At 38.6% G+C, this 27,227-nt stretch overlaps 1 protein-coding gene across 2 annotated transcripts; it reads left to right on the top strand.

Moving 5' to 3' along the window:
- Positions 1–26,313, top strand: LOC111334648 (fibroblast growth factor receptor 1). Of its 2 annotated transcripts, none has more exons than XM_088727768.1 (18): positions 1–159; positions 2,180–2,583; positions 4,003–4,024; positions 4,876–5,118; positions 5,335–5,607; positions 7,303–7,365; positions 9,812–9,874; positions 22,070–22,195; positions 22,314–22,338; positions 22,553–22,758; positions 23,086–23,196; positions 23,471–23,661; positions 23,793–23,915; positions 24,017–24,090; positions 24,590–24,630; positions 24,950–25,046; positions 25,624–25,726; positions 25,938–26,313. In XM_088727768.1, exons 1-18 carry the CDS (start codon positions 114–116, stop codon positions 26,001–26,003), a joined length of 2,277 nt encoding a protein of 758 aa, XP_088583894.1. In that variant the 5' UTR covers positions 1–113; the 3' UTR covers positions 26,004–26,313. The 2 variants fall into 2 exon arrangements, with proteins under 2 accessions (XP_088583894.1, XP_088583893.1); XM_088727767.1 differs by lacking the exon at positions 1–159 and adding an exon at positions 1,735–1,822.
- Positions 26,314–27,227: the final 914 nt, after the last annotated feature.

The following is a 27,227-nucleotide window of genomic DNA, read 5'->3' as shown; positions in this document are numbered from 1 at the left end:
CTTATTCGTTCCAATTCTGCCATCATATAACAGTTACCATACTCATTCAAGCCGAAGGCCCTTAGCAAGCAGGCTCGAAAAGGAAATTTGTCCTTTTCCTACTTTAGCTGAAAATGGTGACAGTCCTCCGCCTTTTAACCGCTTTACTTTCTATGAGCTGTGAGTATATCTGCACCGTTAAAAGTTATTATGCGGTTGTGCTTTATAGCACAAGCCTCTATCGTGTGGCATGCAATGTGTACAAATTCATGAATTGGGGACATTAATTATTCTAGTGATTCGAGTGACTATGATCGCATTTTGTTTGCTTTGGCATTTTGCTTTTATCCGCTGATGTTGTTTATGGCTAGTCCGCGGCCGAGATTCTAAAGCTGGTGAAGATCTCAAATTGGCTCTCTTTTTAAGTTGTGCTCCCGACTAACAAGACTTGATCAAGTATACTTTTCTATAAATAGTATTAATATCGTAAGTTTTATTAGTTGATCTTTTTGAGTTGGTACAAAACAAATGGTTTCCAACTGGCATTCCGCTGAACGAAACGTTAATTCAACTTTATTGTACAAATAAAACATTTGCTCGGATTTTTTTCTCTCGTTGAGAAGAGAAGAATCGGTTTAATCGAATGTTATCTTTTTGCATTAGAGTAAAGAACTCAGCTCAGTCTGGTGCAACTACTTGAAGAAATATATTCTAGAATTTTCAGGCATCGAAGAAGGGTAAATAAATTAAATTAATCAAGCGTGGGGCATTTGCATTGGGTGGGAATAGAAACATCCTTCAACACTTGTGCTCTCTCGGGACCACCACTGGTTTAAGGCCAAGTTAAAGTTTTGTACTATTCAGATTGCAGAAAAAAAAAATCTGAAAAAAAAAGACGTTCTAAGATTTATAGAAACAGAAATGGAAATTAATGATTTGTTTCAGGCAAAGTGTAATTCTCCAAGATTTTTCATTAGGAATTGATCCAAATTGGCCTTTTGTCAAATCCTGAAATTCCGTTTTCACTTGTTGCTGAGATTCTCAAGCTTTCGTTCTTGGCTTGTATCAAAATTGTTATCCTTCGCGCCCCGTAGATTGATAGTTTCTGTTATGATCCTCGATCAGTACCTACTTCAGTCAATCAGCCCATTGGCCCCTTAACAGACAGGTTCTTTGTAATTTGTCCTTTGTGCCTCTTTATTAAGGTAGTGGTTTTCCTACCCGTTTCGATGTCCTTTCAGTATAGTTACATTGTTATATATATATATAAAAAATACTATTCTTTGACTTGAGATTTAAGTAACAGGCCAGTACTAATTCTGTCACAGTAAGATCATGTTTTGGGTACTTACAAACACAAGCTAAATAAACATTGAATGGGGAGGGCGCAGTGAAAAGACAGGAGCATGCCGCCAATGGGCAAATCAAATTCAACCACCGAATAATTATTCCATAGCTCATAAATGCTTTAACTCTAGCTTTTTAAAGTATTTTTGTTAGTTTTTAAAATTATTTTTATCATGTTCATTATGATTACTCCTATCGATGGTTTGGCTTTTTTAGCTTTCAAGTTAAACTACTTAATGACAATACCTAATCCTATTAGAACAAATCCTGGATAAAAGTGACAAAGGATTAAGTGACTGCCCGTTAGGTTATGAGGAAGTCTGTTTAAACATATACTCGACACCTTAGAAAGCATGAGCCAGAAAGGAAGAGGTGAAGCGGTTTCATGAAGACTGTTCTTTTTATAAATTAATTCACATAATCATGCGATCAGTGATTGATGTTTCTCGTTCTTTCAGAAGAAGCTCCTTTTTTAATAGTGATTTACTTCTTTCAAGTAAGCTTGAATATTTTCCATAATTCGACATGCTACTTTTGGTCTCAATCGGCTGCCAGAGAGCAGAATATTCAGCCGCAAATGGGATAAAGTTTGTTTAAACACTTACCCATAACGTATTAATGTCATTTAAATATTGGTTGATGCTGTTAAGCTGACGACGTTTTAGCAATCGAAAGCATGTTTCCCTCTCCATGCTTGATTTTCTCTCAGCTCGTGCTTTTCCTTGCTTTCTTTCGTTTACTTGTTTCGTTTGGTTGTATCTTTTCGTTTTATTTGTCTCTGGTTTAAACGACGATTTTAACTTCACGTTAAAACCGTCGTCTGAATTGTCACATAATTTAATTAATGTTCTAGGTTGGAAGGAAATATCTGGGTTACAAATGATCACTCAGCCGAATAAAACGACAATCTCCTTCATTGGATCTAATCAAACATTTGCCTGGAATTTCATTCTCACTGAGGAGGATAAAGCAAAGGAATTGAAAGTTACTTTTGCTTACTGGAGTAACGAATACAACATGATAGAAGGCGATCACATGGTAACATTTGTTCGAAAACCAACAGGAAATGAAGCAGTATATAAAGGAAGTCTCTCAATCGCAAAGCGTTTACATTGGGTGGGAGACATGGCACGCGGTTTCGTGGCTTTTCAACTTATCAACGTTCAAGCAAAAGATGCTTCAGATTATGGTATCAGGTTCCGCGTTGATGGTTTTCCTCCAGACACGGATGAAAGTGGATTTACACTCTCTGTGCGGGTGGGAAATCATTTGTTTTTTAAAAGATTAAACTATGCTGGCATAGGATAAAATCTGGACTGGACTCTGGACCCTGGACCCTGGACCCTGGACTCTGGACTCTAATTTTACTTTTACTGTAATCAGTATAGACGAAATTACGAACAACTATGCGCATCACTATGCGATTAATTGAGTCAATTAAACTACAAAATAAACTACTTAGTACATTACAGGAACTTATTTTATACTGGACCTTGTCAGTACATGGCACGTTATTAGTTTGGGTGTGAACAACAAAACACCCGCAAGTATTTTCGCACAGGATATGATAAAATTCTCTGCTAGAAAGTAGTTTTTGAAGGTGTTTTTGGGGCTCACGGTTTTAACCTTCAATTCAAAACCTTGTAGAAAACTACTTTTTGCGAAATATCCATGTGAGCACATAGCTCGTTTCGCTTTTGCAAAAAGTAGTTTTCTACAAGGTTTTCAATTGAAGGTTAAAACCGTGAGCCCCAAAAACACCTTCAAAAACTACTTTCTAGCAGAGAATTTTATCATATCCTGTGCGAAAATACTTGCGGGTGTTTTGTTGTTCACACCCAAACTAATAACGTGACATGTACTGACAGGGTCTAGTATAAAATAAGTTCCTGTAATGTATTAAGTAGTTTATTTTGTAGTTTAATTGACTCAATTAATCGCATAGCGATGCGCATAGTTGTTCGTAATTTTGTCGATACTGATTACAGTAAAAGTAAAATTAGAGTCCAGAGTCCAGGGTCCAGAGTCCAGAGTCCAGGGTCCAGAGTCCAGAGTCCAGAGTCCAGAGTCCAGAGTCCAGAGTCCAGAGTCCAGAGTCCAGAGTCCAGAATCCAGAGTCCAGAGTCCAGAGTCCAGAGTCCAGAGTCCAGTCCAGTCCAGAGTCCAGTCCAGAGTCCAGTCCAGATTTTATCCTATGCCAAGTAGGCGTATGCTCTACAGTTCGACGTTCAAGAAATTGTCAAATGCGTGTCAAATAGACTCGACCGGAAAAATTTGAAAAACATGAACAATAATGGATTCTGGGCCGCACTCGCTCAATCACCTCAATTACATCATCAATGATTTACGTTTCTCAGTATCTATGGTAGATCTCCTTTTGTCACAATTATAATCTTTCATGTTAGCTTAAATAGTTTTCATCATCATTAACTAAGCGGACGCTATTTTAGTCATCAGCTTCAAAAGAGAACGAAGTATTATGAAAATGAGATCAAGTTTAATTATATTTGTAACCACGAGGGAACTCTTTTGCGATCGGGTAAATTATATAAATGCAATCCACGCTAGGAAATGTTATATTATTAAAGAAATGGTTCATTTTAAGATTTTTTCTTGTAAATATGTGTACCATATACTTGTAAATAAACATGAGAACAAACTATTTTGCCTTCGCAGGATCTGCCTCCATCGCCACCAGGTGGGAATTTTCTTTGTCTTTTATCCTTAACGTACATAACTACTTCAAAAATATCCTTTTAGAGTTGAATCGGGATGCCGATATGTTAATTTAGTTTAGCTCCTAGAAAGAAAAGATTAATAGACAAACTGGCCTCAATGTAAGACGGCCAAAACGGTCGACGTAAGAACAAAAGATCCGAGGGAAGATTTATAAGTTTATTACACAGAAAATAAATGCAACGGTACAAAAAAACGGGAACGAGTGACACAAAAGCTAGTATACCTCGGAATCCGCTTTAAGGGCACTCTCAAGAAGGCAACAAATCAACTGAACTTACCGAGCAACCGGTTGTAACTTATAGTAAAATACAGGAAAAGGTAAAAATAACTTAAAACCAAATTTGGGTTGGGAGCGGGCAACGAAACAGGAATTACATAAGGGAAATCGGTGTTTACTCTTACACAACAGGACAAGGGCAGGTACTGGAATAGTAAAATTAACACATTACTAACACAATTAACATATTACTAACATTACTGACAAATCGCTAAAATTCCAGAAAATAAAATATACAGAAGAACAAACATGTTTTAAGTGGAAAAAAAGCGTAAGTGACTCTGTCACATTAAGATAACTCAAATCGATAAATCAAATGTTAATTAGGAAGGCTACGTTTTCTGCAAAGTGTTCTCGGCTGCAAATATCGGTGATCCAATAAATCAGTCAACGCGCAGATTAAGGTAGCGATATTGTTGTTAGAAGTTAGTCTGAAAACAGTGTTCAATTGGTATAGTTGTTCCTAGCAACAGAAACGGTACACCCGGGTCTGGTACAGATGCATGAGATCATAAATATTTTTCATCGTTCAGAACCTGCAAACATAACCGTGAGGATCGTGGAGGGGAAAACACTCAACATCACCTGTCGTGCCAGAATGGAGTCGGAAAGTTCGTTTGTTTTGTGGCTGAAAGATAACTGGCCCATCAAGAGAGGACGGAAAAAATTCCTCTTTATTCAAAGCATAAAGAGATCGCAAGCAGGAGACTATATGTGTGTGTCGCTGTCCCAGGACGGAAATCACAGCTCACCTTTCACTGTAGTTGATGTTTTATGTGAGTATTTAGAAGATGTGAGTGTTTAGTAGATGTGCGCAGCTTTAAGAGGAATCGCCCTTTCCATCAGACTTCACAAATTTTTCTTCATGCCCTTTGAAACAACCAGAAACATTTTATGCGAAACTTTAAAACTAGGCCTTGCAAGAACAACTTAAGCCTGAGAGTTAGTTAGCCTTGTGTAATGTTGTTTCTCAACCGTTTTCTTTCTTTCAGTTGCACCGAAAATACTCAAACCTAATAAACAAGTGTCCATGGAATTAACGAGGGGAAATTCGACCACACTTAAGTGTACAGCCTCAGCAAATCCTTACCCAGCATTAACTTGGCATACGCAAGGTGGTGAGATCAAGCAAGGAGTTTCAAATACCTTAAACTCAAGTTCCTTGATAGTCACTCCAAGAAATGACAGCGACTTTACAAGTTACATGTGTATAGCAAAAAATGGGATAGGATTTGACTCGGTGACGTTCATGTTAAACGAAAAGGGTAAGTACAATTGCACTCTGTTGCTATCTTGGGCTAAAGCAATTATTAGACGATGGTAACCAGGACAGCTTAAAGATCCTCTTATAAGTCACTTCAGTTGCACTCAGTTTCGCCTTTTAGAGCCACAAGGCAGAAGAATTTTTGATAAGGTGATCTCACTGCGTTCGCACCCTCTTAAACACATCATTCCTGAAGAGAAAAATATTGCATACCATACACCGAATGCAAATATGGCGTCCAATTTGAATTGCCATTGTTCTGGACTGATTAGCCTCGTCTTCACGTGGAAATACAAAAGGATTATTGCATGTGTGAGAGGCTAGTCAGTCCAGAACGATTGCAACTCAAATTGGACGCCATGTTTGCATTCGGTGTATCTGCATAAGAAATGGTGCTTTCGCCCAGTTTACAACAACAACAACAACAACAATTTATTCTTTGGTTTTTTACATAAAATAACAGTAGGATAGTTTGCCCCGCAAATAGCTAGAAAGCTAATCGTGGCGGGGAAAGACAAGTACCTTAATAAAATAACATAAATCGTCTAATATCTTAGGACGAGGAGTCATTATTTACACAGTCAAACAGTCACAGAGTCACACAGAAAAAGATAAGAAGACATTTAAACTTAGAAGGTGTATCTATGTACCTACTTTTTTAATGATCATGGGGATTTGAATATAGTTATCATCTTTTTCTAAGATATCAAATAGCAACTTGCGAAGTACTTTTTTGAAAGCTTTCTTTGGGAGATCCGCTATACAGCTTGGTATCTTATTCCACAGCTTTACTCCGATCCGAGAGAAGGAATTGTTTTATATTACTAGTCTCGAACTTTTAACATAAAACTTTCCAGACTTAAACGATTGTGTATTGTATGAATGAATATTAGACGTTTTTTAAAATAGATTTAGTATGTCTGCTGGGGCTTTACCATTATTGATATCGTGCATTAGGGTTGATACGGACTCGTAATAAAGAAAAGTAATTGGAAGTACGTTTGCTTTAAGAAATAAAGGAATTGCATGGTCATGCCAGTCTGCAAAGTACAGCAGACATAGGGCTCTTTTTTGAAGACTAAGAATTTTGTTAAGATAAGTCTTGCATGTCTGACCCCAGGCAGCAAGACCATAGGTTAAATAAGGGTGGATTAGGTGGATTAGGATTAGGTGACCAATTCCGAGAACACCTTCGCCACGTAGAAAGGAATGACAAGGACGCATCAAAACCAGTCGCTAGACACTTTAATTTGCCTAATCATTGTTAACAACATATGGCAATCAGCGGTCTTTCCTTACATTTAGGCAACACGGAAAGCCGCAACACTCTTGAACAAAAGTTTATCTTTCAAATCGGCACTCTTAATCCCACAGGTATCAACGAACGCTTTTCATTCCACTAATTTATTCGTGTTTTTCTCGTTGCCATGTTCCCACCAATGGCGTAGCTCCGCTTTCTGCATAGAAACCCGCCGCACGCACAATTCCTCCATTTGCTCTGAAGAAGGGCTAACGCTCGAAACGTCAGCTTTTTTATTCGTTACGGTGGCCAATTTACAATTTCAACTTAGTTGATATAACCAAATTACCCCACTGAAGCAGCACCACAGTTTCTTTAGAAACTTTCAGCCTTTATTCATTTGTCTTTTTATCGCTGTAACCACTAGTTTTCGTCTTAGTGTTCTTTAATCCACAGCATTCAGAACAACGGACCATGCCAAGCCTAAAAAAACTCACGAAGGAGCTACGCCAGGAAATCGTAAGTTATCTTTTTCCACTAGTAGTAAAGATCTAGCATTCCGTTTAGCCATTCTCACTTTCGCCCAAACTAGGTTTTGTAGCCACATCAACTTCCTCGGCCGTTGCCTTCATTCTAAAGTTATTCCTAAACGTTTTCGCTCCAATTTTTATGCATCTTCTTTTACCAACCAATATCATCATCAAATTCAGTGCGCCCAAAATTCCTTTACACGCAACATTATGAGAATCACCGTTAGAGCTACGTACCTAAAACGAAATCACCTCACCGAACAAATTCTACATTCGTATGATGCACGATCCTCGCAGTAGATAGCGCTATTTAAGCAATAGCGAAAATCAGACCTGAAAAAAATCAGGCCTGTACGGGATTCGAACCACTGACCTCTGCGATACTAGTGCAGCGCTCTACCAATTGAGCTAACAAGCCAATTCGAATCCCGTACAGGCCTGATTTTTTTCAGGTCTGATTTTCGCTATTGCTTAAAAAGCGCTATCTACTGCGAGGATCGTGCATCATACGTATCTAATACCGCAGTTCATTATATATGAACTTCATATATTTTCATTGTATCTCAAATTCTACATTGCCGCTCTGAACTTTCCAAAATCTTTCCAGTAGTTTTATTACAATCTATCCGCGTCAAAATTCAGTTAACTAATTCGAAAATTTTCAATCACTTGAACCAAATTAAGACCCAAAAACTTGACCAACTTATCGGTCTCCAAATTGCTAACCACTCATCGCCAGAAAACCTCAAAACCGTAGTTATCATTCCAGAAAGTCTTTAACTTTCCGATTCAGAAAAATCTGTCCTCAGGAAGGGCTTAAATTTTTTTCCCATCTCTAAAACAACGGGCGAATTCTCACTTAAACAAGACGTAGAAAAAATTCCTTCGCGGCGTTGAATTAATAGCCTTTTTTCATAACAAAGAGGATGATTCTAACACCTCGAACAAAGACACTTTTTTTCGGACTGCCCCAGAGGGTCAGTTCGCACCATTAGACTTTTTCATCAAAAGGTGTCGCCACGATATTGGCAAACTTAATTTCAATCGTATTACCAAATTTTCCAATCTTTCCGATGGAGAGTGGTCTGCACTAAAAAGCCTTAAAAAACGCAAAGACATTGTCACCAAAGCGGCCGACAATTTGTACCGCAGTCAATTCTTTTCACCCGGCTCTAAAATATACCTGGGAAATTCCGACAATTCTTTATCCTTTTTAGATACCAAAGTTTCAATTGAAGGCAACGGTTTATCCACTAGTGTGTATTACAAACCAACAGACTTAAATAGTTACTTGTTGTATTCATCTTCTTATCCATCTCATGTTAAGAATTTCATTCTCTTTTCTCAGTTTCTAAGACTTCGTCGTTTATGTAGTGATGACTCTGACTTTTCACAAAACTCAGAGTCAATGTGCCAGTTTTTCGAAAAACGTGGTTAACGTACCCTGCTTCTGTCGTTCAAGCGGGTCACCACCGCGCCCAACTTATTGATCGACAGTCAGCACTACAAACGTCACAGAAGGAAAATTCCACTCACTCTCACGTTTCACCCTCACAACCACTCCGTTAAATCCATCATTCTTAAAAAACTTTAAATTACTTCAAAACGATCCGGAGACAAGCACTATCTTTTCGCAACCTCCACTTATTTCATTCAACCGCAACAAAAACATAGACAATTTTTTGGTCAGAAGTTAATTCCAAACTAATGACCAACCCGCCACTTCTAAATGCGCTCGCGCATGATGCAAAACTTGTCCTTTCATTCTGAGAAAATATAGGGACCCAAGCGATCCATTAAGCTCACCGATCACTTCACGTGCACCTCCGCCAACGTAATCTATTGCATAACTTGCACTTATTTCAAAAAGTTATACATCGGCGAAACAGGAAGACGACTAGGTGACCGATTCCGAGAAAACCTTCGCGAATTAGAAAGGAATGACAAGGACGCATCCAAACCAGTCGCTAGACACTTTAATTTACCTAACAATTCTAAACAACATATGGCAATCTGCGGTCTTTCCTTACATTTAGGCAACACGGAAAGCCTCAAAACTCTTGAACAAAAGTTTATCTTTCAAATCGGCACTCTTAATCACACAAGTATCAACGAGTGCTTTTCATTCCATTAATTTATTCGTGTTTTTCTCGTTGCCATGTTCCCACCAATGGCGTAGCTCCGCTTTCTGCATATACACCCGCATACAACCCACAATTCCTCCATTCGCTCTGACGAAGGGCTAACGCTCCAAACGTCAGCTTTTTTATTCGTTACGCTGGCCAATTTACAATTTCAACTTAGCTGATAGAACCAAATTACCTTGTTACCCCCACTGAAGCAGCACCACAGTTTCTTTAGAAACTTTCAGCCTTTATTCATTTGTCTTTTTATCGCCGCGACTAGTTTTCGTCTTAGTATTCTTCAATCCACAGCATTCAGAACAGCGGACCATGCCAAGCCTCAAGAATCTCACGAAGGAACTACGCCAGGAAATCGTAAGTTATCTTTTTCCTTTTTCCCCTATTAGTAAAGATCTAGCATTCCGTTTGGCCACTCTCACTTTCGCCAAAACTAGGTTTTGTAGCCACATCAACTTCATCGGCCGTTGCCTTCGTTCTAAGTTATTCCTAAAGGTTTTCGCTCCAATTTTCATGCATCTTCTTTTACCAACCAATATCATCACCAAATTCAGTGCGCCCAAAATTCCATTTCACGCAACATTATGAGAATCACCATTAGAGCTACGTACCAAAAACGAAATCACCTCACCGAACAAATTCTACATTGCCGCTCTGAACTTTCCAAAATCTGTCCACCAGTTTTATTAGAATCTATTCGCCGATGTATAACTTATTGCAAAAAGTTATACATCGGCGAAACAGGAAGACGACTAGGTGACCGATTCCGAGAAAACCTCCGCGACGTAGAAAGGAATGACTAGGACGCATCCAAACCAGTCGCTAGACACTTTAATTTGCCTAATCATTCTTAACAACAAATGGCAATCAGCGGTCTTTCCTTATATTTAGGCAACACGGAAAGCCTCAAAACTCTTGAACAAAAGTTTATCTTTCAAATCGTTACCCTTAATCCCACAAGTATCAACGAACGTTTCAATTCCACTAATTTATTCGTGTTTTTCTCGTCGCAATGTTCCCACCAATGGCGTAGCTCCGCTTTCTGCATATAAACCCACATACAACCCACAATTCCTCTATTCGCTCTGATGAAGGGCTAACGCTCGAATCGTCAGCTTTTTTATTCGTTACGGTGGTCAATTTAAAATTTCAACTTAGTTGATATAACCAAATTATTCAATAGTATTTGTCGATGTACAGAGTGGCGTAGCTTTGCAAGTAGCCCAACATTTTTACTAATTTTTGTAACAATAGAAGCAATGTGGTATTTCCAAGAGAGATTCTGATCAATAAGAGCGCCCAGATATTTTATGTAAACCTTAGACTCGAGACGAACATATTTACTCCTTTCGTTATCAAAACTGCAGAATTTTGGTAAGTAAGCCAGTCGCTTTTGGTAAGGATGAAAAATTACAAAGTTGGATTTTTTAGTGTTAAGAGTTAGTTTCGTATATGTGCACGATCCTTCGCAGTAAAGCACTATTTGAGCAATAGTGAAAATCAGACCTGAAGAAAAAAAAAATTTCAGGCCTGTACGGGATTCGAACCACTGACCTCTGCGATACTAGTGCAGCGCTCTACCAATTGAGCTAACAAGCCAACTGGGAGCAGGCCATCAAATTAATTCGACATAAACCCGTAGATGATAAATCAAACAACAACAAACATATGAAACATATGTATGAACTGCGGTTATGAAACGTATATGTGCACGATCCTTCGCAGTAAAGCACTATTTGAGCAATAGTGAAAATCAGACCTGAAAAAAATTTCAGGCCTGTACGGGATTCGAACCACTGACCTCTGCGATACTAGTGCAGCGCTCTACCAATTGAGCTAACAAGCCAACTGGGAGCAGGCCATCAAATTAGAGTTAGTTTGTTGTTTGTCAACCAGTTGTAAAGGTTTTGTAACTCGTTGTTGACAAGGTCTTTCAGATTTTTGTCCGCATACAAAATGTTAGTGTCGTCTGCAAAGAGGTAAAACCTAAATTTATTCGAGCATTTGTGGATATCGTTGACATATAGCAAGAAAAGTAATGGTCCAAGAATTGATCCTTGAGGAACACCAAATCCAAAGACAACTTTATCTGAAATAGTGTTAATGTAAAAGTTTTTGTAGGCGCCTTTGAACGGTAGGATACTGGCGCGGTATAAATCTTTTATTATTATTATTATGTTATTAATCATTAATTCATTAATCATTAATCAATCATTAATTAATCCACGAATGCCATGGTGATTGAGTTTATCAAGCAAAATGTCGTTATCTACGGTGTCGAAAGCTTTGAGATCAATGAATATTCCACAATAAAGCAATCATTGATTCATGCTTTGCCTGTATATCATGAACAATGTCCAATATTGGGTGTTGGGTTGAATGCCTCTTACGAAAGCCGTATTGTGAGGAATACAAAAGTTCGTGTTTCTTTATGTAGTTCGTCAATCTATTATAAATTATTTTCTCGAATACTCTGTTAAAGTTTGAAAGTAAAGAGATAGGTCTGTAGTTGTTTGGGTCAGTATCATCGTCACTCTTAAATAAAGGTGTAATTTTTTAGCAATTTTGAGCTTTGATGGATAAGTCCCTAATCTGATAGATGTATTAAGTATCTCTGAAAGGACAGGAGCTATGGCGGTACTCGAACATTTGAATAATTTGGTTGGTGAGGAGTACAAACCAGAAGATTTATTATTTGGTACAAGTACTATTTCTGACAGTAATTCTTTGGGTAGAACAGGTTGAAAAAAGAAGGATAAAGTTGGAGATTTGCAATTATCAACAAAGTATAGATGATGTTTTCGGGGAGTGAGCAGGTTATTAGCAAGTCTGTTTCTGATTGTTGCAAAGTGTCGATCCATTATTAATATTAGGTATCCGCGATCCTTCCTTAACAATGTTGTTCCGATTGTTGAAATCCTTTAATACAGATACGACTTTTAATTTTTTTTCCGTCGATGTAAAAGTTCATTGATTCCTTGCCAGTTTTTTTTTTTTTCATATTTCCCATATTATTTTCAAAAAAGTCATCATAATATCTCCTTTTGCTTAAGCGTATCAGAGTACAGATTTTATTTCTATAGTGTTTGTACCTAGCGTTGTCTCCAGTTGCATATAATTTATTTTTGGTCTTAATCGCCGCTTTAATTCCATCAGTCATCCAAGGTTTAGATAGCTGCTTTGCTTTTCGATTTGATACTTTTTTCATGGGGGCGTGCTTGTTAACAATTGTATTAAACTTGCTATAAAACGATGAAACAATTTGTTCACACAATTTGATCCAATCGCAATTAATCGATTCCAGTCAACTTCAGACAGGTCATTGTTAAGGCGATCAGCGGAGAATCTTGAATAGTCACTTATTTTTATATTTTTTTTGTTGGAGTTTATCTTTCGCTGACGTTGTGATACAGAACTGGGTAAAATGATCACTTATATTAGAAATAATGTTTCCGCTAGCGAGTAGTTTGTCGGGATTGTTAACGAAGATATTGTCAATCAGCGTAGCAGAAGTTCTGTGAACGCGCGTCGGTTTATCCACTGTTGGAATAAGACAACAGCTTCGAAGAGAGAGTAAAAAATCTTGGCTTAATTGAGATGTTTCAACTTGAGTAGATCTATGTTAAAATCAACCATGATATAAATATCCTTGTTATCTGACATCATTTTTCTATTGTCTTATCTAGATACGTTAGGAAATAATCAGGCGAATTGCGTCGCCGATAAATTATTCCACATACAATGTTTTTATGATTAACAAAAGTGATTTCAACCGCCTCCCGGTTAGCCCAATGGATAGAGCGCTGGACTGTTGTGCGGGAGGTCGAGGGTTCGAGCCCCGGTCGGATCAACACTCAAGGTCTTAAATAATTGAGAAGAACATGCTACCTTTCTATAATATCAAGAAACGGTTAGATATTCTAGTCTTCTCGGATAGGGACGAATAAATGGAGGTCCCGTCTCCTGCAGGGTTAGGGGTAGGAAACGTTAATTTCCCACGCACGAGATTACTGTGTGATGGATGTCCTTCCCTGGGGTGGGACGGGTGGGTTACTGGGCCCGCTGTGATTGGCGGAAAAGCTGTTGCGGTGTCCCTGCCTGTCGGCAAATCTTGTAAATAAATAAATAAATAAAGAGAGTGTGGAATGCCTCATTTGAAGTTTTTTCTAGGACTCTGTAGTTTTGTGATTGATCAACAAAAAGGCCAGCGCCTCCAGAGGCCAGTGGCGTTCGCACGTGCTCAAAAATATGGCAAGGAATGCTCGGATGGTCGTAGTTGTCATTAGAATTTCTAATTTTTGTTTCCGTGATAGTAATAACAGAACAACTACTTGCAGCAATTAATGCTGAATTGCAAGTTGTTTTACAACACTGTGCGGGGAACTTTCCCAGACTGCTAGTAGCAGTTTACAATCAATAAAGGCGGATCTAACAGATGCCCCCTTCCCCCAATTCCCAGTAAACAGGCCAGACAACAGCACAGTAATCTCCATAAGTGGGTTCTTTAACGTCCCCTGCCTAACCAAATTAACTAATTAATAGATGCAGGAGACGGGACCTACGGTTTATTCGTCCTTATCCGAGAAGACCAGAGTGTCTAACCATTTCTTGATTTTATAGAAAGGTGGCACATTCTCCTCAGTTATTTTAAGACCTTGAGTGTTGGTCCGGCCGGGGCGCCCTAACCAGTTGAGCTAACCGGGAGGCGGTATGGAAATCTAGTTCGTCTAGTAACAATTCTACATTTTCTAATTTGCAGTTAATGCTCACAATATTGTTATGAACAATGGAAAAGCTAGATTTAACCGTGTTTTCAGAGAGTTTTTGTTTTTGAACAATTTAAAGCTACGTGGGGAAAAATATCGACTTTGGATACGTTGATTGGGGAGGTTAAACTCAGTATTCAAATTAGCATCCATATTAGAGTTTAGGCCAAAAATATTTAAATCGTATAAACTGCTTAATTTATCTAACTTAGGCCGTGGCCACCACTCAACAGGGATCGAGTTATTAAACTGTCCATGATAGAGACCACTAAAGTTAAAGTAGGGTAACACACGCAATAATAATTTACTGGCCCTTTCATCCGTTTTATTTCTACGAAACTTTATTGTGTCCTGATTCTAATCCTTAATCCTTGATTTCGAATTGAAGAAACTTGTTTCCGGCTTTATTCATTCAGATCAGTTTGCCCATAAGAAAGATTGTGGTACTGAGACTGCCCTGTTTTGGATGAGATGGCTTGATGGCCATTCTAACTTTGTTAGAGTTACTTCTTTTGACTTCTCGAAGGCCTTTGATTCAGTTTCCCACAGAGTAGTAATTGATAAACTTAAGAAAGTGCCTGACATTAACCCTTATATTGTTATTTGAGTTATCAACTTCTTAAAAGATCGTCAGAGAAGGGTGTGTGTAGACAAAGTCAAGCCCTAATTTTTGCCTGTCAATCGAGGGGTGCCCCGAGGCACAGTTCTGGGGCCTGTAATTTTTACCATCATGGTTAATGATATAAGCCCCACCTCCCAGAATGCCTTGATGACTAAATACGCTGATAACATCACATGTAGTATACCCGTTGAGCCTAATGTCAACGATGGTGCTTCTGAGGAGGCGGAGAATATTAAAGTTTGCGTAGAAAAAAATTTGATGAAACTTAACCTAAGTGAGAGCAAGGAACTAGTCATAAAAGGAAGAGCGACCTTAGCCCCTCTCAGCCAATTGTTACTTTTGAACGTGTGTCATATTTGAAGCTTCTGGGAGTGACTTTTCATGATAGTCCTACTAACTGGGATCAGCATTTTGATTTTGTAAAAGAAATGGTTATAGTGTGTCTGATCTTGATTACCTCTTCAATTGCTTCATTATGTCACTTTTTACTTACTGTATTAGAGTTTGGGGTGTTGCTACTTACACCAAGTACCTTACCCAGATCGATAGGCTACTGAAAAGGGCCTTTCGATTTGGGTATATTCAACACGAGTCATCGACTCGACAGGTTATTATAGACAGGGATCTAGGGATGTAAGACTCTGGAAAAGCATTATGGGTACTTCTTCGCATCCCTTGTAGGATCTTCTACCCGCACTTAAGAACAGGGCTCTACGCGGTAGGTCGCATCCTTACCAGATCCCACGTGTTAACACAGAGAGGTTTAAGAAATGCTTTGTAAATAGATCTCTTTTTGATTCTAAATAGATTGTAATAAACACTTAGATAGTTTTATCTTATAATGGATCTTGTAAGTTTTAACGTTTGTTATATCAATTCTCAATTCGTTTGTTATATCAATTCTCTTCAGTTGTCGGGTGTTCCGCTGGGTAACGTTGTTTGTGTCTCAATTGAAACTTTGATGAAGGCAACGGTTTATGCACTAGTGTGTATTACAAACCTACAGACTCGCATAATTACTTGTTATATTCGTCTTCGCATCCATCTCACGTTAAGAATTCCATTCCTTTCTCTCAGTTTCTAAGACTTCGTCGTTTTTGTAGTGATGACTCTGATTTTCACCACAAGTCAGGGTCAATGTGGCCAATCCACAATCCCCTGCACTGTAGCGCACCACACTTACAGCCCAGGTGTTGATGCCGCAGATAAAATTTCCTCCATTCAATTTTGATCTACACAACTTCTTGACTCTTCTGGCATACTCCGATGTTATCTTGCCTTTCATCTTGGTGTTGAGAGTGTGGTCCAACTGTAGCATGCCCAAGTATTTGTAGTCTTCTTTGTCTATTTCCCCGATGTGCTGGTTGTCGGGTAAGTCTATTCTGCTACTACCAACTTGTCTTCCCCTTCTCATTTCCAGAACAACACACTTGTTTAATCCAGACGACATCTTAATGTCTTGTGAGAAGATCCTTTGTACTTGAATGAGTGAGTCTAGTTGATCTCATTAGCTCCGTACAACTTCAGATCATCCATGAATAGCAGGTGGTTAATGGGCTTCATGTCCTTAGCTAGTCTATACCCAGCTTTCATCTTTTGTATTACTAATGTCAAGGGTGGCATTATTACTATAAACAGCAGTGGTGACAAGGAGTCACCTTGAAAAATTCCTCTCCTAATGTCGACCTGCCCGAGAGCTGTTCCTCCTAATGTCAACGCTGTCTTCCAATTCGCCTTGCTGTTGCCAATTATAGAGATCATATTCTTGGCAGCCCCAACCATCTCTAAGCATTTCAGGATCCATGAATGCGGCGCCATATCATACGCCTTCTTGTTGTCTGTCCAGGCCATTGATAAGTTTGTCAACCTTCTCCGGCAGTTCTTCAGGATTGCCTTGTCTACAAGCAATTGATCTTTAGTTCCTCGGGATCCCTTCCTGCACCCCTTTTGTTCATCTGTTAGTAAACCATTTCTTTGCAAGTGGTGGTATAATTTCTCTCCCATGATTCTTGTCAAAAGCTTCCACATCATGGGTAGGCAGGTAATAGGGCGATAATTGCTGGGATGGGCACCCTTTGCCGGGCCCTCCTCTATCAAAACTGTTCTTTCCCTGACCATCCACTCTGGTACATTTCCTTGAACTGTACAGTCTTGCAAACATTCTTGTAATCTTGAGTGCAATCCTGTCAGTTTCTTGAACCAAAACCCCTGAACTAGATCCGGGCAGCTGCTTTCCAGTTTGCCATCCTGTTCACTCCAGTTCTAATGTCTTTCGCAGTGATGTTGATATCCCCTTGTAATTCTGTTTTGCTGAACTCCACCACAATGTCCTCTAGCCAAGATGTGCTCTCGTTACGACCGACTTCCTCCGACCAGATCTTGCTCCAGAAGGAGGTTGCTTCTGTGGGGTCAGGTAGTGCTGTTTCTCCTGGCTTTTTACCATCTAGTGTTTCGTAGAACAACTTCTGGTTGGTTCTGAACAGGTTGTTCTATTTGAACTGTTGACATCTCTCATCGTATCTCTTAATCTTAATTCCACCTGCCTTGGTCTTCTGTTTCAACATGCCTGGGGCATACAAAGTGCCCCTTTCCTCTAGCTGGTATTTTTTGTTCAACCTTTCCCTCTCTCTTTGTTTCAATCTCATTTTTCCTTTGCGGATTTCCTCAATCTTGCTCAGGTCATTTCTCCACGTTTCGATATTCCTCTTAATCTTTCTCTTCCAGAATGGCTCTTCAGTTCTTCTCCCTTTTCTCCCTTTTATCATTCCCATTCTTTCTGTAGTAACATATGCAGCTGCAAACATTAAAGAATTCAGCTCAGTGATGCTGTGCGTCTGAATCCTTTTGATTATTATTGTTATGTTATTATTATTATTATTATTATTATTAATATTAATCATCATATCATCTAAACAAGAGTACTTAGCTCTATTTTGTGATGCCACTCCTTGTTGGTCTTCTAATGTACTCAGTTTTACAGTGGTTGAGGTATCTGTCTTCCGCAAATAAACGAATCCGTTCTTCACCGAACAATATTTGTAGTTATTTGCGTCCTCGAATTTTTTACTCTCAAATAGTAGCTCTTGCAGCCTTGGTGTAAGATGATCATACACGTTGATGTGGCTAACATCTACATCGCTACTTAAGCCCAAATCTTCTGCATTTAGGTTGGACACTCCTCTTCTGGCTGCCATGACTTTCTCTGAAGCTATCCTAGGCACGAATTTGTAAATGATGGCGTTGGGTCTGTTGGAAGTCACTCTGGATGGCACCCTATGTGCAGTGTTGATATCTGTCAATGATGCTTCTTCAACTCCCAAAGCAGCGAAGAGCGACAAACAGAGTTCGGCTGTTTGTTGAGATGTTTCCTGTTCGGCTACATTTGGTACACCCACGATTTTGATATTGAATTGGTAGCTGTATGCTTCAGAGGTTTCGATATATTTTCTAATCTGATCGCACAAAGCTGAGATTTGGTTAACTCTTGAGATGAGCTCCTGAATTTGTCTCTCAGCTTCCATTTTGAAGCAGACGAGGTCGTCATATTGACTTGACATAAATTCAATAGATTGCTCATTTCCTGGTGACAATTCTCGTTCGACGTGTCGGCCATATTGATTCTTTGACAGGTCGTCGGAAACTTTCTGCAGTTTGTTCTCTAGTTCTTAAATTTCACTACGTAAAGCTTGATTTTCCTTTCGTAGTTTGTCGTTATCCGTCATACTAGTGGTTTTCAGGATATGTAGGTTCAGGGTAAGAGAGAGATTTGTGAGAAAGCTCGGTACACTCAAAGACACGTCTGCACAGCTCAGCGCACACGCAATTATAGACATATGCAGTTGTCACAAGCCCCAAAGTTAACGCCCCAAAGTTAATACCCAAAGCTTCAAATCCACGTTTGTAAATATGTTAATTTTGAAGTATGTACGGTTCAGTTTAGTTTTAAATATATTGTAACATAGGATATGTTTTTATCCTTTGAACTGAAATAAAGACTATATCATTATCATTACTATTATTATTATTATTGTTAATCCACCAAAATGAGTAGTGTAGCTCGCTTGTGTATGATAGCATTGAGTCTTGTTCCTAGGGCTACATGAAAATCCCGAAGTAGGTGCCTCGACAAATTTTAAAGCGGGTCAGGTCAAGAAAAATAGGTCATTTTTTATCAATTAAACTTTTTAGGAATAAGAGTTCTTTAGTTTTTATAGCTAATGATAAATTGTACATGCTGCTTCCTCTATCAAAGTCAAAGTCTGAAAACATTTAACAGTGAATACTAGGACCGCTCAAAAAGCACCCGCCTATAGGTGAATATTTTCGCAAACATTTCCCATCATGATTTTTGGTTTATTCCAGAGCAAAGTCAGAGTAATCCTTGTCAGCAAAATATTAACTATTCAGACGAAAGCATCGTGTGATTAAGAGAAACAGAAACAAGTGCGCAGTTAAACTGCAATCCGCGAATGTTTTCTCTCGATACATCTCAGCCATACTTCAACACTATAAAACTCCACTTAAATATATTTATAAAAATTTGTAGAGATGGATTATTTGGTCGAAGACGATAAATGTCTTCGACCAAGTAATCCATCTCTACAAATCTACATTGCTCTAGGTTACCTATTGAGCACTTTAATAGCTGATGAAATCTTCAACTCATTATATTTACTACATTATATATATATATATAAATATAATATATATATATCGCAAGTCGTTAGTGGAACTCTCAGGCCAACAAAGGTGCACCGCGCCAGGAGGATCAATAAAGATTCGCAGTCCAAACCTCACAGCAAACACGAACGCAGAAAGTTTAAAAATGGCGAGGATGGACAACTTCTGACGTCAAAAATATAAAAAAATTTTAATAAAAAACTTTTCGGTCAGAGACCCTCTTCAGTTATTTACAACTTTTGAAATAAAGAAAGAGCATTAACTAGGATCGAAGTGCTAATGATTACGTAATTACGGATAACAACTAGTGAACTGGTGCTAATAAAAAGATAACAAAAAACCTAATTACAAAGAAAGCAATGGACAAGATACAAGAGACAAACCCTAAAAACTAAGAGATAAGAATACTAAATATGTTTAAATGAGTGGCGTAGCCAATTGCAAAGAAGCAATGTAGCAAGCATTAAAAAGGGGAGGCCCACTTTAACTACAACTAAACCGTAACAAAATCCCAAAACAAGGCCTTTGGAGCCCGAAAGGGCAAATTAGCAACAAAATCTCTGGAGGGGCCCTGAAAATTACACCATTCACTTTAGACTTTTCTGTGATTCTCAAAATGTGATTTACTTGGCTTCTTGCAAGAAATGTCGCCTGCAATACGTGGGATCTACTACTACCGACTTTAAAGTGAGATTTCGAAATCACATATCTGCTATGCTCACAAACAAAACAACTTGTGAAGTAGCGATATACTTTAACGAAACCCCACACACCCTGGACGATTTTTCGTTCCAATGCATTGATCAGGTACAGGCCCCTAGTGGCTCTGAAGAGATCGATAGGCTTTTAATCACAAAAGAGGCTTCTTGGAGTGCTCAGTTGTTCTCTTTGGCACCCCATGGTTTGAATAAACGAAAGGAATTTCATGCGAAAAATAGAATTTGCCATAATTAATTTTCCATCTTATATTAGAACATAGCTAGCAGAGTCGCGCAATTAACTTCATTATACGTGAGCGTGCTCAAAATCCCGATAGTGCACGCTGATAGCGTCAGCAAATCCGACTTCGCTAGAACTTTTTTTTTCGCGCGAGCGGCCATTGTTAGCGCGGGGAAAAATAATATATTTCGCGACAATAATGGATACAAACAGAAACTCGGCCTACTAGTCCGAAAACGAAGACAATGTTTCGACCTTTCCCCTTGGGCTAGAGCTCTTAAATGAGGCAGAAAGAGAGAAAAACAAAGGAAAAGGAGACTCGGAAACAGCGCCGTCACGATTCGCTTCAACTGATATTGTTGACCGTTTTTCGCGTCGGATTTGATGCACAATTCCACCGGCTATGTTCTAAAACAATTGGTTCATGCTTTCAGCTGTGCACTATCGAGTTATGGAGCACGTGGGAAGTTTGGAGAGCACTCAAGAAGCTAGAGTTTCCCTCGGCTATCGCCTCGGGCAACTCTTACGCTTCTTTCGTGCTCTCCAAACTTCCTGCGTGCTCCATAACTCGATAGTGCACGCTAAAGCATGAACCAATTGTTAATTAGGCGCTACTAATTGATCGTTCAAAGGCCCTTTTCTTGGATTTTGTCGGCCCTTCAGGTGTAGATTGGGCTCAGAGGCCCTGCCAGGGGATCTTATTATGATTAGTATCATTTAAGGACCCCTCCAGGGATTTTGTTACTAACTTGCTCCAAAGGCCTTGTTTTGGGATTTTGTTACGGTTTACAGTTGTTGTTAAAAGTGGGCCTCCCCTTTTTTTGCTTGCCGCATTGCTTCTTTGCAATTGGTTACGCCACTCATTTTAACATATTTAGTATTCTTATCTCATAGTTTTTAGGGTTTGTTTCTTGTATCTTGTCCATTGCTTTCTTTGTAATTAGGTTTTTTGCTATCTTTTTATTAGCACCAGTTCATTAGTCGTTATTTGTAATTACGTAATCATTAGCACTTCGATCTTATTTAATGCTCTTTTCTTTTTTATTTCAAAAGTTGTAAATAACTGAAGAAGGTCTCGGACCAAAACGTATTTTATTAAAATGTTTTATATTTTTGACGTCAGAAGTTGTCCATCCTCGAAATTTTTAAACTTTCTATATCTATATATATAAAATCCCCTGATGAGTGGGCAACCACGAAACAGGTCTGTAGGGATGTATATGTAGTTGTTTTCTTTCCGCCTACCACACATTATATAGATATAGGTATGTAGAAGGGTTAAACTTGATATCGGTGAAACAGTGCTCGATACATATTGTAGAGCGAGTACAACGTGTGATAGGCAGAAAAAATCAACTACATTTCATGAAATCAACTACATTTCATGAAATGTAGTTGATTTTTTCTGCCTATCACACGTTATATATGTATGTCTATTGTTATTGTCATTATCAACAAAACACAGCACTTCTATCATCGGCCTCTAATACCAATTAGTTCATCCTGCAAAGTTAGAGTCTAAGAGAACATCTTTCTCTAAAACAGATGACAAAGATACACTCACCAAATACCTGTCCATAACAGCGGCCTTAGCTGTTATCACGATCTTCGCTTTTCTCATTCAACGATATGTGGCTAAAAGATCCAGAGGACAGACAAATCAACGAGGATGTGAGTAAACATCGGATTCACAGCTGACTGAATGAATGTAGTTTGACGTCAATGATACATTGTGTATACTGTTAGTTAATGATATTGTGAGTAACGTAAATTAATTTCACTTTTTCAGGTGAGGAAGCCGATGAGAGTCACATGTATGTATTTATTAACTCTTAACTGAATTATGCACTCTAAACTGGTTTTGCCTTTAAAGTTTGACTAGAACGTGATCCGAACCCGTTCGCTCTAACCGAATGTTCATTTATCGTGGTCGTGTCTAAAACCCGAATAATTTTTCTGTCATAACTACCTTCACCGAGACCGTTGTCTGCTTAGTAAACACTAATTTCTGACCTTATTTACTCCCAGAGGGTCTTTGCAAAGTAACGAGCTTGTTCGACATGGTGCTTACAACTTGTCTTTCTCGGGTGATCCTGAGTGGGAAATACCGCGAACAAGGCTGAATGTAGAGAAGGTTATTGGGCGTGGTGCATTTGGCGTGGTGTCTCGAGGCTTGGCGCTGGACTTGCCAGGAAAACCAGGATGGACTGTTGTAGCAGTGAAGAGTGTCCAAGGTTTCTCTTTTATCTTTTTCTGTTAAAAAAAATCACTGATATGACTTGAGCTATAAGTATTTGTTGGTAACATAGGACTTTAAACCAAGAAATCTGAGAAGTTGAGAATTACATGTATGTTTAGAATCATCAAGCCTTGATCCAAAAGATATCGATTTCATAAACATGAGATAAAATATGTTAACGTGGGAAAGTGGGAAATCATGCATAGCTGGCCACTAGACATATGATCAATTTGGAGTTGGAAAGAAGTAAAATATTCTTAATATGAATAATTTGATGTTAAACTGGTTAGAATGACATTTTGTTCTGTCGATGTTCACAAAGAGGATGCTTCAGAAAAAGAGAAGTTAGATCTGCTGTCAGAGATGTCAGTCCTTAAACACCTTGATCCTCACCCTCACGTCATTAACCTGTACGGCTGTGTCACTACTGAAGGTGAGCTTTAAGTAGACACATCTCCTTTGTTAAACGTACAAGTTGTACATTGTTAAAAATGCTTCTGTTATATTTATCTGCAATCGCTGTTGGTGTCACTTGTCATTATATTAAGTTTGAGATGCATTGGTTGAGGTTCCGTCCTCCTCAAATACGTCAGTTAACTAAGTGAGCCGAGGCTATGCAGTGGCTTACTTTCGAATATCTTTCAAATAGCTGGAACATATTAATTGAAGGTTCCTTATCCACTAAGGTATTTTTTTTGTCATATTAGCCCGACCCCTCGTAGTGGTCGAGTATGCGCAGTATGGTGACTTGCTTGGATACGTGAGGAAGAGCCGAGGAGTTCGAGATAACTACTACAGTGATCCTTCGGTAGAGCCTCGCACCAACCTCACTTCCAAGCAGTTACTTCGGTTCGCATGGCAGATCAGTGACGGAATGGACTACTTGTCCAAGAGAAAGGTGATGAATTAACTTTTTGTTGTGTTTTTTTTTATAGGACAGCTAGAGAGTGTTGCGAGAAGAAAGTCACAATGTTACTCTGTAAGTAACTATCACTGTAGGGATATATAATTTCTTTTTTTCGTCGTCAGATCATTCATCGCGACTTGGCCGCGAGAAATGTTTTGGTTGGCGACGAAGACGTTTGCAAAATCACGGATTTTGGAATGGCCAGGGATGTCTGGGAAGAAGACATATATGTTCGAACCCATGAGGTATTTCTTTACGATATATTTTAATCTACCAGTATTCAAGCAGTTGGATCAAAGAGGGCACTTTTCAATCCAGTTTTTTTTGTTCTGATCTTTAACTACAGGGCCGTCTTCCGATTAAATGGACAGCACCAGAGGCTCTGTTTGGAAATGGTTCTTATACTACTCAGAGTGATGTGTGAGTTTTTTTATTTCTTCTCAAGACTCTATACATAAACAGTCGAACAAATATCACCAGATTCTATTGAAAAGTTTTCTGAAATAAGCAAAGTGACAGTATTTTGAATTGAAAGCAAGAAGATAGCTAGGGTCCAGGGAATCTCAGCTACAGTTAAAATGATAAAATAGTCAAACCTGCCCCCCCCCCCCCATTGTTCTTTGTGTGAATTTAGTTTCAATAGATAGTTTTGGTTAAATAGTTTGGCAAATTGTTTCAGTTCAATTTCAATCTTGTAGTTGAATTTTCTCCCAGTTCCCATCTAAACTGCCTTTTTCCTTACTTGATTAAGTTCCATGTCAGGGAATTTATTTTTACGAAACAGGAATGGACAAATAAAAAGGACTAAGTCGCCAGAAAATATATGTGTAAGCTTCGTTTGGAGCATGAAAATTCAAGTACTTAAATGTGGCAAAAATATTGAGTAATTCTAAATCTTTATCGTTATCGAAATATTGAGGTGGAGCTTTGGCGTGGTGATGTACGAGATCTTTACTGTTGGTAAGTTGAAATGAAAACTTTGAAAATTTATTTTAAAAGGAAACTAAAATGACTCTTGCTCTCGCTAAATTTGTGGATGCAAGCAGTATTAAGGTTAACCATTAAGGTTAACTAACATTATTGTAACTTGCGTTCGCTGTAGATGTGAGGCAGGTTATTAGCAGCCAGCCCACAGTTTTGAAAGAAACTTCTTCTTTTTACATAGCATGTATCTCTAGACAGCTCGAATTGCACTTCTTTAGATTAACGAACATGTTTTGAATAATTTCTGTATAATAAAGATAACACGACTCTCTTCCCTTTTGATAACTCCTAACAGGTGGGGACCCGTTTCCTGGGGTGTATATGAGAGATATCCCCGCCCTGCTGAAGAATGGGTACAGGATGTCACGCCCAAAATTTGTCAGTGCAACATTGTAAGTAACTGTCATCGTAAAATTGATAGTCATGGTAGTTCACGCGGCAGCACCAGTGATGCTCAACCTCTGTCTCCTCTCCCCCCCCCCCCCCCTTTCAGCAAAGGGGCTAGGCTGAGATTATGGTTTAGCATTTAAAACCTGTCATGGTGGGCAGAAAAATGATGACGAACACCGGCTCAAAGGAAAATACTTCTCTTTGCCTCTTAAAGGTCTGCATTCATACTATGCAATGCTTATCAGCTATTACTAAATTATGATTATGATTATGTGACGACCTTTTCCTGTTTCATACAGATTTAAAAGTACATGTTAATAAGAGTAATTTTGAGAAAGCTTGGCAAGTGGTACCAATAGCCACAAGGAATCTCAAACAAATGGAAATAATTATCTGCCACATATTCGCACTTGTCGATCATAGCCATAGGTTTGTGAACAGTATGGGGGCTCTTCAACTTGTAACAAGATGTATACCTTTATAATACAAATGTGTATTATTAATGCATCAATAAATGCATAGATAAGACAAAAGAGTAGCAAATTTAAAGGGTGTCACTGGTCAACTTTTTTCAAACAGGTACGATATCATGATGGAATGCTGGAAGACTGACCCTTCACAGAGGCCAGACTTCGAAGGTTTACGGTCACTAATGTACAACATGATCAAGGACGAAGAACAGGTTTGAACTGTAATGTTTCTTAGAAGAGCTTAGGCCAGTCAATGTGAGAGAGATCTCTTTCAGTCTTTATGTTCAGAATAGTTCATTTTCAGTACTGTCAAAGCCATCAAGATTATCATTTGACAGCATTAGGGCTTACTATCTAATTAAGGTTTTGATAAACGTGACTGTATTTGTTTTAAATTGTTTCTTTCTATTTTCTTACATTTAGGAATATGTCAACTTGGAGGGGCTGTTTTATGAAAATGTGCTACCAACCAGTCTTTCTGGGGAGTGATCAGCATGAAAATTGAGCTAAATCTAACGAAAGTAATACAGACATAGTTATTGGGCGTATGTTACTACTTTAACCGTTGGGATAAGTTTAAACGATTTACCGGAAATAGTCTTCACCACTTCTCACTGAATTTCAGATGTAGTTCTAAGAAGTATACCAGAGGCTGCAGACGGTAATTTTATACCCAAAAATATATATGTCCATTCTGAAAAGGAAACGGCGTGAACAAAAATGATCATGTTCTTAAAATCAATAAAGACTAAGTTGTAAACTGCTAGCTCTAAAAATAAACTTGGCACACAACTCTTAAGACGTCTTCATTTCCTGTTTGAATGTTTGGGGGAATCCTTGTCCTGGCATCCATGCCAACAAGTCGCGATTAAAGTTAACTGAAGGTTCAGCCTGGTACCATGTGAGCGCTCACACGCGATTAGGAGAAATCTGTACAACTGCACAGATAGAATTATTTGTCCCAATTCAACCATTTACCTAACTCATTTAAGCAGAAGGTCCCTAGCAAGCAAACTCGAAAGGAAATTTGTCCTTTTTCTCCTCTTGGTGAAGATGGTGACAGTCCTCCTTATTTTAACCGCTTTACTTTAGACGAACTGTGGGTATATCTGCAGCGTTAAAAGTTATAATGTGATTGTGCTTTATAGCACAAGCTTCTATCGTATGGCGTGTAATGTGTACAAACTCGTCAATTGGGGAATCAACTATTCCAGTGATTCCAGTGACTATAATCGTATTTTGTTGTGGCATTTTGCTTTTATTCCTTGGTGTTGTTTATGGTTAGTCCGCGGCCGAGATTCTAAAGCTGGAGAAGATCTCAAATTCTCTCCTTTTAAGTTGTGCTCCCGAATAACAAGACTTCATCAAAGTAGACTTAGTTTATTTGATCTTTTCGACTTGGTATAAAACAAATGGTTTCGAACTGATCATTCGGCTGAACAAAAAGTTTATTCAACTTTCTTGAACAAATTGAACATTTGCCAGATTTTTTTCTCTTGTTGAGAAGAGTGGAATCGGTTTAATCGAATGTTATCTTTATGCATTAGAGTAAAGAACTTAGCTCAATCTGGTGGAACTGCCTGAAGAAATACATTCCAGAATTTTCAGGCATCGAAGAGGGGTATATAAATGAAATTAATCAAACGTAGAACATTTGCATTGGGTGGGAATAGAAACATCCATCAACTCTTGTGCTCTCTCGAGATCACCACT

Source organism: Stylophora pistillata, chromosome 7 (genome assembly GCF_964205215.1).
Source record: "Stylophora pistillata chromosome 7, jaStyPist1.2, whole genome shotgun sequence".
Lineage (NCBI taxonomy): Eukaryota > Metazoa > Cnidaria > Anthozoa > Scleractinia > Pocilloporidae > Stylophora > Stylophora pistillata.
Note: the sequence above shows the minus strand (reverse complement) of the source record. Positions and strands in the feature narration are given on the sequence as shown.